The sequence below is a fragment of the Hemicordylus capensis genome, chromosome 2 (genome assembly GCF_027244095.1).
Source record: "Hemicordylus capensis ecotype Gifberg chromosome 2, rHemCap1.1.pri, whole genome shotgun sequence".
Classification (NCBI taxonomy): Eukaryota; Metazoa; Chordata; class Lepidosauria; order Squamata; family Cordylidae; genus Hemicordylus; species Hemicordylus capensis.
The window spans coordinates 31,542,586-31,560,359 of NC_069658.1; the positions used below are offsets into that span (position 1 = coordinate 31,542,586).

A 17,774-nucleotide genomic window follows, 5' to 3' on the forward strand; every position below is an offset into this window, starting at 1 on the left:
TTTTTTTTTTTCCTGAGTCCAGTCCTGATTCTCATGGGAGATTCATCATGCTCACTAATGGGAAGTGGGTGGAGCTCTGAATTGTTTGCTCGGCTCCCTCCCCTTCTGTAGGTATAAGGGAACACCTGGAGGCAGAGGGGTGAGCCTCTTGGTGGGATAATAAGGGGAAGAGTGCAAGGGCTCTCATCCTCTGTTAACAGCCTGTGGCCTGCAAGGAATTATGGGGAGTGTTTCAGATGGCTAGAAACTTGCAGCTTCTAGCTTGCAGTTTGTCTCTTCTTGATGGTCTGGGAATGAAAGAACCTGAGATTTGTGTGGCCTGAGGAAACTCTTCAAACTCTGCCTTTTAAAACTGTGCCCACCTATGGGAGTTGGTGCTTAGCATGTGCCTAGGGGCAGCTATTTCTTGGGTGGCAGGCAGAGGGAGATATGGTGGTGGGAGTTGGGCAGGTCATTACAGGGGGAAACGGTCTAGGAAACTGAGGCCTATTCCTTTCCCCAGCTCTTCTCCCAATCCTATAGCTCCAGGGAGTTCTGGGAACACTCCCTCAAGCACTAGGGTGCTGCTGATGCTGGAGGTACTGTTCTGGGGGTGGATGGGGCCAGTTACTCTTCCCCCTGCTAAATAAAAGAGAATCACCACATTAAAAGGTGCCTCTTTGCCAAGTTAGCAGGGGTTAGTTCTGGATGGGAGGAGAGCTGGTCTTGTGGTAGCAAGCATGACTTGTCCCCTTAGCTAAGCAGGGTCTGCCCTGGTTGCATATGAATGGGAGACTTGATGTGTGAGCACTGCAAGATATTCCCCTCAGGGGATGAAGCCGCTCTGGGAGGGCAGAAGGTTTCAAGTTCCCTCCCTGGCATCTCCAAGATAGGGCTGAGAGAGATTCCTGCCTGCAACCTTGGAGAAGCTGCTGCCAGTCTGTGAAGACAATACTGAGCTAGATGGACCAATGGTCTGACTCAGTATATGGCAGCTTCCTGTGTTCCTATGTACTCCCCTTGAATGCAGCTGGACCCAGCTCTGCTTTGGGATGCTCAGGTGGAGGTGGTGGCCAGGGGTGCTTTTGCACAGCTTCGGCTAGTGAGCTAGTGGTGGCCCTTTCTCAAGAAGGCCTGTCTGGACACAGTTACCCATGCCTTAGGCATGTCATGGCTGGATTACTGCAATGCACTCTATGTGTGGCTGCCCTTGAAGAACATTTAGAAACGTCAGTTGGTGCAGTATGTAGCTGCCAGGGTTCTTTCTGGAACTGCTCACTCGGAGCATATTACATCAATTTTGAAAGAGCCGCACTGGCTGCCAATTTGTTTCCAAATCCAATTCAAGATGCTGGTTATTACATTTAAAGACCTTAATAGCTTGGGTCCTGGAGTGAAGGACCGCCTGCTTCCTGCCTTGGGTTTCTGCCTACCCAACAAGGTTGTTAGAGGGGCCTTTGTCAATGTTGAGAGAGGCTAAGTTGTTGTGCATGTGGGATTGGGCCTTCCCTGTGGTTACCCCCAGGCTCTGGAATGAAAAAACAACTAAAGACCTTTTTATTTGTTCAGCCTTAAGGGCTGCCAGGTCTCTCAGCTCTGTTTGTCTTTTTAATGGTTTTTTGTTTGTTTGTGGTTTTTGGTATTTATTGTTTAACTGATTTCAAGATTTTAAAAGTGATTTTTATGGAGTTTTATTGTGTCAGTTCTTGTAAACTGCCTTGGGTTGTCTTATGAAAGGTAGTTAAATAAATAATAAGCAATTCTAATCAATTATGAACTATATGAAATCTGTAATGGAATTGATCTATATTCATTTAATAGATATTTGTATCCTATGCTTGTATCCTTTACAAATACTTTGGAGAAGACATTTATAGCACAAGGAGAGAAATAGGCAGTCAAGTAACTGATATAACCTTTATAAGTGCCAGAAATAATTGATGGGAGTGGAGAGAGAAAAGTGAATACAGCTGAGTTCTTGCACAATGCTCATTGCAGATTGTGCTCTGATATAATTTTTCACAGTGAAGGCTAATTTCGTATAGGTTAAAAATTAAATCACACATATATTACCCAAATTATGCTTTGTGGATATGAAAAAAAATGCCCATTACATAGTCCCATTCCCTTGGTTAGAGGCTATTAAAATACCTTTATTCAAATGGCTAGGAAACTTAATGGGAAATGGTGATCCTGTCCCTCTAAGGTTTAATAAATATGAAAGTACACACAGATCAGAGCTATTTCCATGCAGGATATTATGCTGATTGGCTCTTTGCACTTTGGCTCATCTAAGGGACATAAAACATGTATTTGTCATTAATCAAAACCACAATCAACCCAAAAGAAAACTTATTGTAAGATTTTTCCACCAGAACAACAACAGAAAGGCATATCCAAAAGGTAGATGGCTAAAAATACTACATCAATAAACAAAAGTAACCATGTGGCACCTTTCCCTACCACTTCTGGGAACTGCTACATCTGCTTCCTGGCAACTATGTTTCTATATGATGTTGTGCATGCACATGCACGAGACTCTATGAGCAATGCTCAATATGAGCTAAATGTGTGTAGTGGCAACAAAGTAGACTCCTCCACATTTCTTAACAAAGGGTACGCCTTCATGCTCTGTGTAGTGGTGCAGGGCCAGTATCATAATGAAACCCAGAGGTTGGGATGAGTGTTTGATTCACACATGAATGTGCCTCTATCAACTAATGTCCTGGATGTGTGAAACAGCCATCGCAAATTAAAACCACAGAAATAACTTTCAGATAATCCTTTGTCATAGCAAATATAGTGGCCAACATCCACACTAAAGGTGCAGAGGTGCTGTGAGTAGAGCACCCCTGCAGCATTTAGTAATCCAGTCATGAAGTGCGCATGGACGGGGGAAGGAAAATTCACTGATCTCTCCTCCCTCTGGAAGTGCAATTTAACACACAGAAATGTGACCCTGAGGACTGCGCAGCCTTCAGGAACATATTTGCACATGTTAGATAGTGCTCCAAGTGGGTTAGATAGTGCTCCCAGTGGACAATCAGTGAAGATTGTCCTTCCCCGCCACACAGTATGACTTTGAATTACTAAATGCTGTGGAGATGCTTTGCACACAGTGCCTTCTCACTGTTAATAGGATGTTTGGCCAGGGCTTTTGAATAGAGTCAGTTCACATATTCAGCCGTGAGCCATCAAAAGATGAGAAATTAAGTATATGCTCATGTAAACTGGCCCTAGGGTGCTGCTAGCCACCAAAACTAACAGTGCATGGGACAAATGATGGACCCAAGGTAGGAGTTGAAGGCGCTATTCTGGTATGCCTGCCAATTTAACGATATCTGCTGTAGAAAGCTTTTGGCTAAAAAGTATTCAGCCACTGTATCCTACTGATATAATCCTCTGGGAAGAAAGAGAAATGATGTCCAACAGATGGGCTATATTATTTTCATAACCTTCCTAGATCTCAACATGTTTAGCTAATCTATGTTCTCTCTCTCTCAAATAATGTGTTTCCTTTGCACTCACCTCCAAAGTAGGAGCCATCTGTCAACTTCATCTCTTTGCTGGATTTAGTGATGACACCAGCAACCCCATGTTGAATGAAATACATCTTCTTCCCCACAGCCCCTTCTCGTATAATGTAATCTCCAGGCTGGAAAACCTCGAATCGCAGTTTGCTCAGCATGGCTGTTACAAAATTTGGGTCAGCATTCGCGAAGAGAGGCATTGTGGCGACGAGCTTGCGGCAGTTGAAATTGACAATCTCCTAAAATGGGAGGAAGATAATTGGGGTCATCACAAAGCCTCACAAAGGAATTACAGGAAAGAAATACAAAACATACACAAAACCATAGAGTTGCAAGAGACTAAAGGACTAACTAGTCTTTCTAATAATCTACAAACTGATACCTAACATTTCAACCCTCACAATGAAGACTGCACTGTAGCAAGCCAACACTGGTCCAAAAAGAGGTTTTTGAGTTGCTAATCATATGTTATACCACCAGTATACAGACACAGCCACCTAATGGCACAGAGGGCAAATGAGTTCCCTAGGGAGCAAGAGGTTGCTGGTTCGAATCCCCACTGGTATGTTTCTCAGACTATGGGAAACACCTATATCGGGCAGCAGAGATATAGGAAGGTGCTGGAAGGTATCATCTCATACTGCACGGGAGATGACAGTGGTGAACCCTTCCTGTATTCTACCAAAGAAAACCACATGGCTCTGTTGTTGCCAGGAGTCGACACTGACTCGACGGCACAACTTTACCTTTATACAGACACAGGTGGTGAGGATCTTTCAACTAATGTTTTGTTGTCATGCTTCATTCTCTGGAGAGTTTGCTACCAATACTCCATGAGCCAGGCCTGCAAATACTGGCCATCGGTTCCATTTTAGGAGACACTTGCTCATAGTGATTTTTTGGCAACGTCAACCCCTCAGAGATGGAAAATAGGTGACAGCATTGCTGCACTTACAGCTTTTCTGTGTGCTATCACCCCTTCTTTATCACTATCCCCAAGCAATTAGGGTAAAATTGCAATCATTTTTGCACAAGGGAAAGAATTAGGGTAACAGTAAATGAACTGGTTTTTTCTCTGCATGGAATAATATTTGGAGAACATTCCTGTCAATTTTCATTGTCATTCCTTTGATAAGATCAGTAAAATTTATAGGAGTTTTTGTGTCTAATGGTCAGGACAATAAAAACATAAGAAGACTAAGAGCTGAAAGTCCCTACTAACTGAGCAAAGAGGCACCTTTTTAATGTGGTGGTTCTCTTTATTTAGCAAGGGGAGAGGGCTCTATCCATCCCCAGCACAGCATCCCTCCAGTGACTGTTGCTGGTGTCTGTCTTATGTTCTATTTTAGACTGTGAGCCCTTTGGGGACAGGGATATATGTGTGTGTGTCTGTCTGTCTGTGTAAACCACTCTGAGAACTTTTGTTGAAAAGCGGTATATAAATAATCACCTATTTTCCATCTCTAGGGTGTAGACCTTGTTAAAAATCACAGTGAGCATTCATCCTCCATAGATGGCACCAACAACCTCAGTCAGTTTGTGTACTACAAAGTGAGTAAGCCTGTCCTCCTTGCATGTTAGGCAACACTGAATAAGAGGAGGATATCTAGAGAGGTTCTACATAATGCAGGTGGGTATTAGATCTCAACAAGTACCACACCCTCATTGCTTGGAGTACAAATATACCACTTGTAGAAACCAGTCTTGCAGATCTTGCTTTCCCTCCACTTTTATTTCAAATGTGCAATTCAATCCTACTAATGAAAAACAGGCACAGCCTGCTTACTGGTGATCAAGAATGAAATAACAGAAGGGGGTTAATAGGAATACCATCACAGAGTATATTTTTTTTAAGCAAAGACATCACAATAAAAGGCATTGTGGCAAGTGCTTCTATAGCAAGAACACTCATTTGCACTCCTCAGCAATTTCTTTACTAAGAAATACCTTAAGCTAAATGCCTTTCCAAGTAACAGAGTAACTTCATGACACAGTTACTGTAGCTTTTTGACATTTCTTTCCTTGGGAAGTGTCACTCCACAATGACAAGGTGTAAACTGAAGAGTCTTGTAGCATATCTTGAAGCTGCCTCACCCACATCAAAACAAAAACGTGCACCAGAAAACAGGTCAGCAATTCTTTTTGTCTTTCTTTGGTTTTTGCTGCCAAACTCTTCTGTGCATCAGCATTGGGCTATGTGGGTAGAGCAGAGGGCATTAGAGGGGTCTGTGCTAGCATGAAAAGTGCAGGAAGAGTGGGCTTCTGATTTAAAAAGTGACAAGAGAGAAAAAGAATATCTCAGCAAAGCCACTGAGATATAAGACCTCTGCAACTGCAAGGAAGGGCTTTGAAAGTAAGTTAAGGACACAGAGAAATACTAACAATGCCATACTAGTTTTCAAGATGTGGGGGTTTTTTTGGAGGAAGGGAATGTGCACATCACTACTCTTCAAGCCTGGAGGGATCTCACATTCCAGCAGTCTCCCATGGTTGCACATTGTAGGGTGGCCATGCTGTCTTCCTGGAAGCTTTTGCACCCTTGCTGGTCTGCTCACTGAAAAACCTCCTGACAAGCTTACAAGAAATCCCAGGGCATCCCCAAACAGCATTTGAAAATCACTACACTAGGCCAATGGGGAAGAAGTATAAGTGACAACACTGCAGCCAATCCACCAGAGGTTTCTCTTGTGCAAGTAACATTGAAATGAACAAGAGTTCTGCAAGATCACAGCTGTGCACTCTTCTATATACCCCATTAAAGTCACTGGAGATTGCCCTTTATGGATTGTGCCCATTGTGTGTGTGCTTGTATATTTTAAGGAAATAATCTTACCAATTATAAAGTTTTTTAAAAAATATACAGTTCTTCACATTGACCTAAACAAACAACTTACTTAGAAACGGTCGGCAAGACCAAAGGGATTTGCAAACTCTCCTTTCCCCCATCTCATGTCGTTTTTCATATTGCTTACAGAGCAGCAAATATTACCTTACCTATTACTACTTTGTGGACAGAAGTCTGGGGAGTGATTAAATTATAAACGATGGCTGCAACCCACACGGTTAAGTGGGACTACTGGGATGTCAGCCAATTTAGTCCTCCTGCCTACAATTTAGAACAAAGTAGTCACGGTAACATGAAAGAAAAAAGAGGCATACTAAGTTGTCTAAACCTAACTGTATGTGGCTTGGAGGAGGGAACAGAATAAAGATAGATTCCTTTTAAGTTTCCTCTAAACTCATGGTTGGGGGAATAAGGCCTTGCCTGATAGCTGAATCCTTTATCCATGCATTCAGCAGAATGTCTGAAAATGGATACCCATACATATACACTATGTGAACATGGACATCCATGCTATCTGGAACCCTGCAGATGTGGTGATGTAGTATTGTTCTAGGAAACTTCTGGGTAAGCAACATTTAGTATGTAGGAGAGAAACTGTAACGGTGAATGCTGGGGTCAGCAAATGGCCCAGCTTCCAGAATTCCCAGGGATACAATGGCCAGTGAGCAAGCCTAGAGCTGCCATTGCTATCAGGAATGCTGGGATCAAAATGGGTTCCTGATAAAATTACATAAAGGAGCTATTCCTACGATCAGGCAAAATCCCCTAGCACTCCTCCCCTAAAACCAAGTGCTCCGCAAACCTGGTTTTCAAAATCATGAGTAGCCGCAGTGCGGCTCCATGCTGCGGCTACTCACGAGTAGACCCCTGGAGGGGAGGCAAAAAGCCGCCTCCTGGCTCCGGGGGCCTTTCCAGTATGCCCTGCGCACTTGCGCAGGGCATGCTGGAGCTTCTGGGGGCCCATCGGCCCCCACTCTCCCCAGCCCCTGCCGCTCTGTCACGGAGCCGGCAATCGTGTGGGCAGCTGATCCAGCCGCCCAGGGCTCCTGCCCTGCTCGTGTGTGGGGAGAGCGGGCTTAGCCCACTCTCCCCACTTTGCTGCACAAACCAGGTCTTACTGATCGTGAGACCCAGCTCAAAGTTGTACATATTTGTAAGTCGTCTAAAATCAACCTTTTTGTTTGTGTAGTGTATGCAAATTTAATGGTTTATGTACTTATTTATAAGGGTTCTTTTTGTTTGTGTATTATTTTAACTATATTGGGTGCAATTCCCTGACCGCGGATATGTGTGGATATGGAGTTCTCTTGTATTTGGCAGTTTGTTTTTACTCACAACAGATAGATAAATAGTTCTGAAAGACAAGTGATTTGCCCAACCCTTCAGGCACTGAATCACAGGAAGAATGATCATGGTTACATCTAGAGCAGAACTGGGAAAGTATAACATCAGGTTCCTTGTCCAGAATGAGCAGGTATACTGGACCATGTGCCTTGCTAAATACTACTAGCTCCATACTGAACTCTTGATTCATGCTTCTTTCCCAAACAAGAGGAGGTAGAGAAAGAAGAGCAGTAACTTGCAGAAGGTACTTGTGATATTTAACTTTTATTTTCTCAGATTATAAAGCAATAGAGAATGTGTCAGGGATCCTCTTTTCAACTGAAGATAATCTGTCAGAAAAGAAGCAGTTAAAGAAAATGTACAAACGAGAAAGCAATTATCATTTCCTTCGCTTTTCCTGACAAGCAGGAAAAGGCTACTGTAGGAAACTGTACAGCATATAATGGTCCAGGGACTCTCAACTATATTGACATCTTAAGCAATCCACCCCCCACCCCGCTTCAAGAGCTCTCAGTTCACAACTTTGTATTTCTTCTGAGAGCTAGGGCTAAGCAGAAATCCCCACCCCTCATTTTGCTGCAAGTGACAAAACAGAGGTGAGGGCATTTCAGTGGATTTTCAGAGATAATTGGCTAAATGACTGAACAGGTCAGTTTCAGGAGGGGACAGGGGTGCTTACTAGTGGTGTCAGAATGTCCAATGGGAATTATGCTACATAGGAATATACTGTTATTCCCTGAGGCAAGATGGGAGTAAAAAAGCCAGCTAGGAGGATCACCAATAGTTTCCCATCAATGACAAAAACAGGGAACTGGTGAGAGCAGTTTCATCCCCCTTTGCTTCCAAGATCTGATCTGAGTCTTTACGGAGAATGTACTGCTCAGTGCTCACTCCTAACCTATATCTCAGTTTAGAGGCAGTCAGAGTTCACCCAGTTATAATGCACTGAGATTTTTCTTTAAACTTTCTGTTCTAGGCCAGCAGTCTTTACTAGGTCTGTGCAAATTCAGATTTTATCCTAAATTGCCAAAATCAGTAAAAGCTGGTAACATCCATATCTGATTGCCCCGCCCCAAAAATCAGATGGGTAAAGTTGGATTCCAAAATATCAAAATTAATTTTGGGAATATTTCAGAATTTCCAAAATAATTTTTCCCCATAGAAGTGAATGGGGAAATTTAAAAAAATCACCAAAAATCACCAGTTGGTCCTAGAGTGTTGAAACCTGCTACACATGTGGGGAAGGAGGTCCTGGCCCACTGCAGTTAATTTGTAGAGAATTGACCAATTCCCAGATTTTTGGTGATTTTTTGGAAGTTTTGTATAAATGATTTAAAATGGTGAAATCAGGCTTGTTTCAAGCCAGAACTTGACATCTTAAGTTGATGGTCCTCCCTTGGACCATCATTCCACAGCAAGTGGAGGAATCTCTCCTTTGACTTCATGAAAAGGGACAGCATGCCCCCTTTGCCCCCACCCCTTATATTTCTGGAATAGACTGGCATACTGTCATTCTGAAGGGTCTTTTTTTAGGGGGGGTTGCCCATGGGCGTCATCCATACCCCCAACCCTGGCAGCAAATTAAATAAATTGTCCACCTTAGAATGGCAGAGAAAATGAGAGATACATTTTGGTTCAGCTCTGGTGTGTTCCATCTATAAAAGTCTCTTGATGAGTGGTCTTTGCCTCTTTCCCTGAACAAAAAACAATTTTGGCTATTGTTCCAATACAATAGCCCTATTCACACACTGTGTTCAACAGTCATGCCATTTATTATTAATTATTGTTGTTATTGTTATTATTATTATTATTTAGATTTTTATACCACCTCACCCAAATGGCTCTAGGCAGTTCAAATATAAAAACAGATTCTTTAAAAATAACCCACTAAAATAACATTAAAACTAGTTTAAAATCATTCCAGTACACATTAAGGGCCAGGCTAAAAAGATATGTTTTTCAGGCTCTTTTAAAGGCTGCTAAAACTATTAAGTCTCTAATATCCACAGTGAGCACATTCTAGAGCCCAGGAGCAGCTACAGAGAAGGCCTGATCTTGAGTAACTTCTAGGCAAGCTGGCAGCAGCCGGAGATGGACCTCTCCTGATGACCTTAAAGTGTGGTGGGAATCATACTGAAGAAGGCACTTTCTCAGGTAACCTGGTCCTAAGCCATTAGGACCATTAATGAGTGTAGAGTGTGCAAAGAACTGTACACAGGTACAGTTATTCATGTTATGCTGAACACAGGTAAGCAGTATACTTCCTATCTGTACCATGCATTTGAGGGGTCTGTAACCAGGCTTTTAAAAGAACACAGGTACAGTCATTCACAGAAAAACATGTACGAGTGTGCAGACATCTGTACATTTGTACAGCATAACATCTGAATAGGCCTTTTAAATATTTATATTGAGCAGATGAGGGAAATATACATATAATTAAGCCCAACTACTCTTTCCATTGTATCTACAGTAAGGCAGGTCAAAAAATCCCACTTCTTTGGGAGACTAAAAAACCTTTTTTAAAAAAGAACAAAAATGCAGCAATGGAAACAAGAAGAACCAACCAACCACCAAAAGCCACTTATATGAAAGGGTATTTCCTGGGGGCAGAGAGAGAGAGCTTTTACAAACTGCAGTTCACAGCAAATAAGTGATTTTCTCACTGTGTCAAATATCTTTGTGTAAAACTCTACTTTACTCATGAGTCTGGAGTGACTGCCTTCTTACAGCAATGGTTTGCTGGATTAGTATTCTCCTCCTTCCTTTCTTCTGTCAAATACATTGTTAGAAAGAATTTTCCATCTAAATGAGCACTATTCTATGCTACTCATTCGTGGCAGCCTTCTTAATCCCACCTGCCTACTAGCTATTCCACCTGCCTCCTTTATCTCAGTAAAGGAATTAAAAATACTCTCAGCATCCTTTCCCCTATTGCAGGATTTAAATTAATGGAATTTCCAGGGAGAACCATAGATCAACGTCTTCCTAAAATGTAACAAGGCAGTGGACTGGGCCAGATTAGATGTGGCAGTAATAAATGGGAAGGGGTCTGCAGGATATACACATCTAGGTGTCAAAGCTCAGCTTCCTTTTAAAATGCCCCTCAGTTAAGCCTTGAAGAAGTCCAGTGCTTCCTAGCAGGATTAGGGTCCCTGGTGGTCAATCAGCATCAAGCAGGGCAGAGCTAGGTCAAATAATCATCTGGTGGTGATGATGTTTGGAAAATTTAACTATAAAGATGCTCCCACAACTGTATAATTTGATTATTTCAACCATTGAGTTTAGATCAGGGCTGCTCAACTTCAGACCTCCTGCAGATGTTGGCCTAGAATTCCCATAATCCCTGGCTATTGGCCACTGTGTCTGGGGATTATGGGAGTTGTAGTCCAAAAACAGCTGGGGGGGGCTAAATTAAGCTGGCTTGGTCTAGATGTAGTTACTAGTACAGTAGAACCTTGTTATTCGTGGTTCCACATATTCATGGGTGTCTAACTGACACCTGTTTTCATTATCTGTGGATACTAAAGGGTTAAAACCCACATACCTGCAGTTCCTAGATGGCTGGAAGTTACTGCAGAAGTAACTTCTGGCCACCCTCTTGTGAGGAGAAGACATTTTGTGGCTCATTTCTTTCTTTTCTTTTCTTAAAAAAACCCTACTCCCCCCCATGATTTTTTAAGGTTTTGGGGGCCGTTTTGCAGATTTGGGGGGCATTCCTCAGCACATGGGAGCATGGTACAGTAAACGATATACATTATTTTTTGCCTTTTCTCACTGTTTTTAGCATTTAAAAAAAGCATTTTCCCCCATTCTGGAACCTAACCCCTTTCCCCCCACAGGCATAATGCCTCATTACTTGCAGTAGTAGGTAGTAGGAGCGGAACCCCCACAAATTTGTTCGTTATTATTTATTCCCGTGAGTAGGGGGGTTTGCCTGTATAAGTTTGCTGGCAGGAAAATGAAATTTATAAATATGAGGAGAGAAGGGTAGCCAGTGACTAATAATTTTGAAAGACTGGGTCAAGACAGAGGGTGGCAGAATTTGCCTGAGTTATAGGAGCTGTGTGGTTTTCAAGGAAGATATAATGGCTCAGAAAATAAGTTTCAAGAAAATTCCCAGTCTGAGATCTCTGGCAGCTGACAGTCCTAGTATCTCATTTCTTTGAGCATCCTCATCCTGGGTGCTAGAGACGTATGGACAAAAGTCTTTAATAGAATATTCAAATAAATTCAAACCAACACTGGCTAATTTAAAGGCCTACTGGCTGACATGTATTTAATGGTGAGCAGCATTTCAATTATGACTATCTCAACTACCTTCTAAAATTAATTTTAAATCAAAGATTATTTCCATAAGTAATAGATTCTCCTGTCTTAGCCGAGAAGTGGTCTGAATTATTTTAAACAAGCATGTCTTTTACTTACCACTTCTGTGAATATATTTAAGTTCTGTTGATTGTATAGCACTTGAGCAGTCTCTGAGAGCAGTACATGAGGTATTATCTCTGCAAGCCAGTGGCTCAGATGATGTATCTCCAGGAGAATTAGAAATGCAATTATTGTACTGAAGAAGGTGAAAAGCTTTCCTGTTCTCAGACAGGACAGATTTATGACAAACCTTCTTGTGAATGTACTGACCCACATGTGATGCAGGCTTAGGAGGTGGAGCAAGAGCTCTGCCCCCACATGGAGCCGGTAAATGAGCTATGCTCAAGGCTTGCCTTGCAACGCCATGCAGCATGCGGGCAGGGCTGTTGCAAGGCTGGAGTGGGACCATCTTCACTTCTCAAAAAGTGAAGTTGGGTCCCTACCCTAGTCCTCCTTCGAGCCTTGAAGGGGAGAGCAAAGAGCAAGTTGTTGCCCAGACAGTGGGGCCTCCCCCAGGGGTCCAGGGACATTTGTTGCCCCTTGTTCAACAGTAGCTACACCCCTGTATGCGGGGACTGGTCATGATCTTCCCTTCTCTTCCCTCTCCATGAAAGCCCTTTTTGTTACCCAGCATATGTCCCCGAGGGCTGCGTGACCCCTGTTCAGCAGCATGTACAGGATACGTGTGTCTGCCCTTAAGTGAAATGAAGTAAAATCACTTGGTCTTGCTGCTGCTTCTACCTAAGAGAGAGAAGACGCTCCTCAGTTCCTTCCCTAAATTGTCTATGAAAAAAGAGAGGAGTTTTTTTGTTTGTTTTGACTGGGCTTTTGCAGGAGAATCCACAAAGTGATTAGAGGACACATAATCCTTCATCTCCCTGCAAAATCCAGTCCTGCTTTCCCCCAACTCCTGTCCAGCATCAGTAAGGGGGATTCATTCACCAGAGAGGGAAGGGGCTATTGCCACAGGTAAGGCAGTGATCTGGTTTACTGAAGCCTACTGATAGTGCTCACATATTAACTCTGGCTTGCAGCTGTAGCAGCATGCCAGATTCTGAGGGGAAGGAGAGGCCTCCCATCCTTCCACTGCCACTGCTGGAGCAAAAGGGAAGATAAGTGGGTGGGAGCATTAAAGAGTTTGGAGGAGGGCAGCTTAGTGAGAGGGAGTACTTATTAAAACTTCCTGAAGACCCTGAGCCATCATGCTTGTTGTTTATTTGAGGCAAGAACTAGGAGCCACCAAGATTTGAATTTCCAAGCCAGGAGATATGAACTTGGTGACATCACTAGCCTGATGAGGGTTCTGCTTATGTGCCAGCATGCTGCTCTTCCAAAGAAGGAAACTGCAGGGAGAGTAGCAGCACTAGCCAAGAAAGTCTCTCTAACCAGAAGGCCCAAGAGTGTCAGATGATCTGATCTGATCTCTATGCAGGTTTCTGGGTCAGTCTTGTTCACATATGCGAAGGAATGAGGCCGGAACTGCCACTTTTTGTTTTACAGATTTCTGTATTGCATATGTACTGTATTTGCTTGCTACCTACGTTCTGGTTTTTTGTTTTTTTTTAACTGTGTCAAAAGTTGACAGCTCCTGTTCTACAGTTTGATTTGGGAAGGAGAAGAGTTGTACTGGTTAAATTTTGGAGGGAAGAGAGGATTTGATTTGATTGGATAATGGAAGGAACTGAGTTGTTTTGATTGGTTTGTTTAGAAAAATTGGAGGGGGGGAAGAGAATAAAAGGAAGCTAACCTGCAGCAGTTAGTCAGAGTCGAAGTTGTAGTTGAAAAGATGGAGAACTGAAGTCAGTTCAAGTGAACAAGTTGAAGGAGTGCAAGTTCCAACTGGTATGGACACTGGAGTCTTGGAGAGCCGAGAGAGAAGAGCTGAGAACTGCTGAAATTAGAGCTTTGGAAGCACTGGGAGAGTTGAGCTGAAACTCTCTGGAGAACTGAATTACTCTCAAAGCAACTGAAGCATCAGTCTGAAATTGAACCACCAGAACTGAATAGAAAGAGCAAGAGCTGAGGCTGAAAAAAACAGGCTGACTAGCAATGATTATAGGAAAACGCCTGGTAGGAACCCTGAGTTTGGGCACAGTATTAGGTGCAGGTTAGTTTGGATGGGTTTTTCTCATATATTATTTGTTCGTTATGCTCATCTGGCTGCTGCTTCTTTGTACTAAAATTTCTAAAGGAACCACTGTTTAGAATTGAACAGCTTTAAAGTAAAATTTCTCTTTTTTTGCATTTAACAAACTGTAGCCTCTGTCAATTTTCCCCACCCTATACTTAGAAGCCTTTCCACCAGGAGGGTAGCGAGGTTCCCGGTGGCTGGGGAACAAAGTTTAGCAAGGGGGCCTCCATTGCCCCGCCCCCAGCCTTCCCCATTCTGTTAACTCACCGTTCAGACTGAGCAGGCAGTCAGTGCCCAGCGCAGAAAGGGCGGTGGTGGGGCAAATCCCGGGCCAGGGGACATTTGTCCCCCTTTGTCCAATTGATACTACATCCATGCTTCCCACCCTACCTAGCTTTGAAGGAAACAGAGGTTTGAAAGACTGTTTCAGTGGACACAACCGAAAAAAATAAAAAAGTCTACTTGGTGGCAGCAGCGAAGCTTAAGATCATGGGGCTGGTTGAGACTGGACTGTGACAACAAACATAAGCAATTAGATGACCTATCTGGAAGGAAGTACTGCAGGCATTATAGCTGACATTGCTAAGGGTTGTAACTTTTTGGGGGGCTGTACTAGTGCAGTGGGTGAGTCAGTAATATAGTCTGCTGTGAGGAGGTTGGTTCTGGATAGTTGAAAGCTACTTCCCCAAGGCACTGCTAATTAGGGATTGGGCAGGTATCTGAACAGGGAACTTGAAATGTGACTCCATAGGCCCCAATATGAGTCAGGTTCAGTCCCCTTGGAATAGGGGAGGGATCCGCTAATGTGGGATTCTGGAGTGTTCACATTATAAGTTCCCTTGTGGAATGTTGAGTGTTTGATATGAAGACTCAAACATCCCAAATTATTTTTCAGAGTGAACCATAAGATGCTTGCACATCCCTAGTACTAATGGAAAGGCAATTTGGAGGTAGCTCTGAAAAATAGTCCTGAAAATTAGGGGTCTAACCAGTGCCCAGCATTCAACCTGAAATAGGATTCAGCTTTTGAATGTGTTCCAAGAGACACAAGAGACACGTGAAAAGCAGTATGCTTGAAAGGTAGGACATAAATGGATTAAATGAATAAACAAAACTTCCACCCTTAGTGAGCAATCAAATCACAAAAGTCTGAGCCTTTTGTGACTCTTTCTAAAAGTTCAAATGAAAAGCTCCCTGGGCTGCCTATGAGGGATAGGAAAGGTGATACTGGGCATGGTAATCGGGACTTCAGTTCTGGGGTCCTGGTGGCACCCTTTCCCAATCAGAACTGGGACCTTCTTCCCAGTCAAATGATGTGAACAGTGTCCATTTCCCACTGCGGATGGTACTCCCAGTCTCCATTCCTACCAGAAAAGGATGCTAATGAGATCCTGCAAGTTCCACCCACTACTGCCTTCCCCTAAGCCAAAGGAAAGCACTACATTTGGGGGGAAGAAGAACAGGGAGGTGACGGTGGCTCACAAAATCAGCATGCACACAGGCTTTGCTTGTTCACTTGAAACAGACCACAAGCAGGCCTGTGCTTGTCTTGATTGTGCTCACGAGCATTCAACCAAAGGGATTCGATATTTTGAGTTCCCCTGCCCTGACCAAATACTTGTGACCTCTCAGACCAAAAGTGGCTAATGAAACTGCAGCTTAACCAAAGACTCTACTGTTGTGCCCTGTATTCCTCCTTAGGAATTCTCACAAGGTGTGTGTGTTTAACAACAAATCTCTTTTTACAATGCACAAAAGGTTGAGAGCATGGAGGTTATATTCCAAATACCAATTATGTTCTCTGGAAATGAAGTGTCCCAATGTTCTATATTCTGCAAGGAGACATGATCTGTATCTATTTTCAGCCAACATCTTCTCACACTACTATCTAAAAATAGGCTAGCTCTGAACTTTAAATAATGGCTCAGAAAGGGTATTAACCTCCTTCTCAAAAGCTAGGTTTGTCACGCTGTGGTCGCACTCGGCTTTATGACTTGTATGGTACAAAGACAGCCATATTCTACTTTTAAGAAGCAAACAGATTATCATTATTGTCTGGAGCTCCTCTGATCTGGAATGGGGGCATTAAATGACATGTAACACAAATGCAAATACATCCTGTACAAGATAATTGGGGTAAGTCTGTCCTACGATACTATGTGTTAAGGCTTTTACACAAGCAACATGAAGAACAGCTTCTAATGTGCCACTTTTGGATGCAAAATGGAAAGGGGAAGAACCTCATTTTCAAATCAAATACCCATTTTGATAAAAGAGGTTCCCCCCTTGTTTTAAGAAACAAATAGCATTCAAATAGTAGCTAGTTATATGAGGAGTGCTGCTGGATCAGTCAGTATAAAAGTCACTCTATCAGATCCAGATGCTTCCAGGAAGGAATCCCCTAGCACAGTAATCGTCACTGTTTTTCAAGTGGTACTCTAGCAAAACAAAAAGCAAATCCAAGCCAAAAAACCTTGCACGCGAGAGCCATTTCCTACGGTGACCTCCGCACAGTACTGCACTTTTCTCAGTGCTGTGAGGGCCTTTTACAGAGAGGGAGCCCTCTCTTAAGAGCTCTAGGAGGAAAGCTACACTTACTAGCACTCTGTGCACACCTTCCAAGATGGTACAGGGGCCAAGAGGGCTCCGTTTCCCTGAAAGGAGCCCCCCACCACTGGGCAAAGTGCAACACTGCCTGGTGAGAATGGCCATCTTCACCTGGTGCCAGGAGATTGTGCAGTGTCTTCAGCTTCACACAGACTCAGTAAACAACTAGTCAAGGAGCTGCACTTAGGGTTAATCGGGGGCCATCAATGCACCCCAGGCCTTACAATGAAGAACACCTCCCTAACAGGATATGAAGGAAACAATGCTCCTTCACTGATTGCCCCTTAGCAATACTTGTGTTATTCAGGGGTATACTGCCTCTAAACCTGGAGGTCCCCTCTAGCCTCTGTTGTTAATAAACAATGATAAACCTATTTCCCAGGAATGTACCTTGTCTTCTTTTAAACCAATGAGGTCAGCAGTCACCACTGCATTTTGTGGGAATGAATTCCACAAAATTATGTGTTTTGGAAATAAATGATGTTAGTATCTCTTTTTACAATGCCTTGGAAGATATGTAAAGGTAAAGCGTGCTGTCGAGTTGCTGTCGACTCCTGGAGAAAACAGAGCCCTGTGCTTGTATGTGGTAGAATACAGGAGGCTTGATATAATTCAGCCAAAGAACCTGAAGTCTGGTTTCTTTGGTTCTAATAGTTGGCTATTTTATTTAACATTTAACACTTATTCAGAAAATAGGATCCACTGACCTCTGACGCTCTCTCTCTCTCTCTCTCTCTGTATTCCCCATTCCATTAAGTAGGTTTAGATCCAATCATTTAAGTCTATTTTGAGCCAATTGCTATATGAGCAAGCCCAACTAGATTCTGAATTAAAAAACATTCATTATACTCTAAGAAGAACTTTCCTTTGGGATGGGGGAATTCAGGATCAGTATTTTATTTATTTATTTAATTTATTCTGAGCTTCAGTCCTGCTGCTTCCAGGATGTCAAACAAAGATGTAAAGT

At 42.9% G+C, this 17,774-nt stretch overlaps 1 protein-coding gene across 2 annotated transcripts in view; it reads right to left on the minus strand.

Moving 5' to 3' along the window:
• HCN1 (hyperpolarization activated cyclic nucleotide gated potassium channel 1) overlaps nt 1-17,774 on the minus strand; it is a 310,860-nt gene that overhangs the window by 29,951 nt on the left and 263,135 nt on the right. For both annotated transcript variants that reach the window (XR_008317402.1, XM_053301293.1), the window contains exon 6: nt 3,508-3,748. Coding sequence is in view for 1 of the 2 variants with exons in the window: in XM_053301293.1 (XP_053157268.1) it covers nt 3,508-3,748 (241 nt within the window). In the remaining variant the exon portion in view is untranslated. The remainder of the gene's footprint in view (nt 1-3,507; nt 3,749-17,774) is intronic.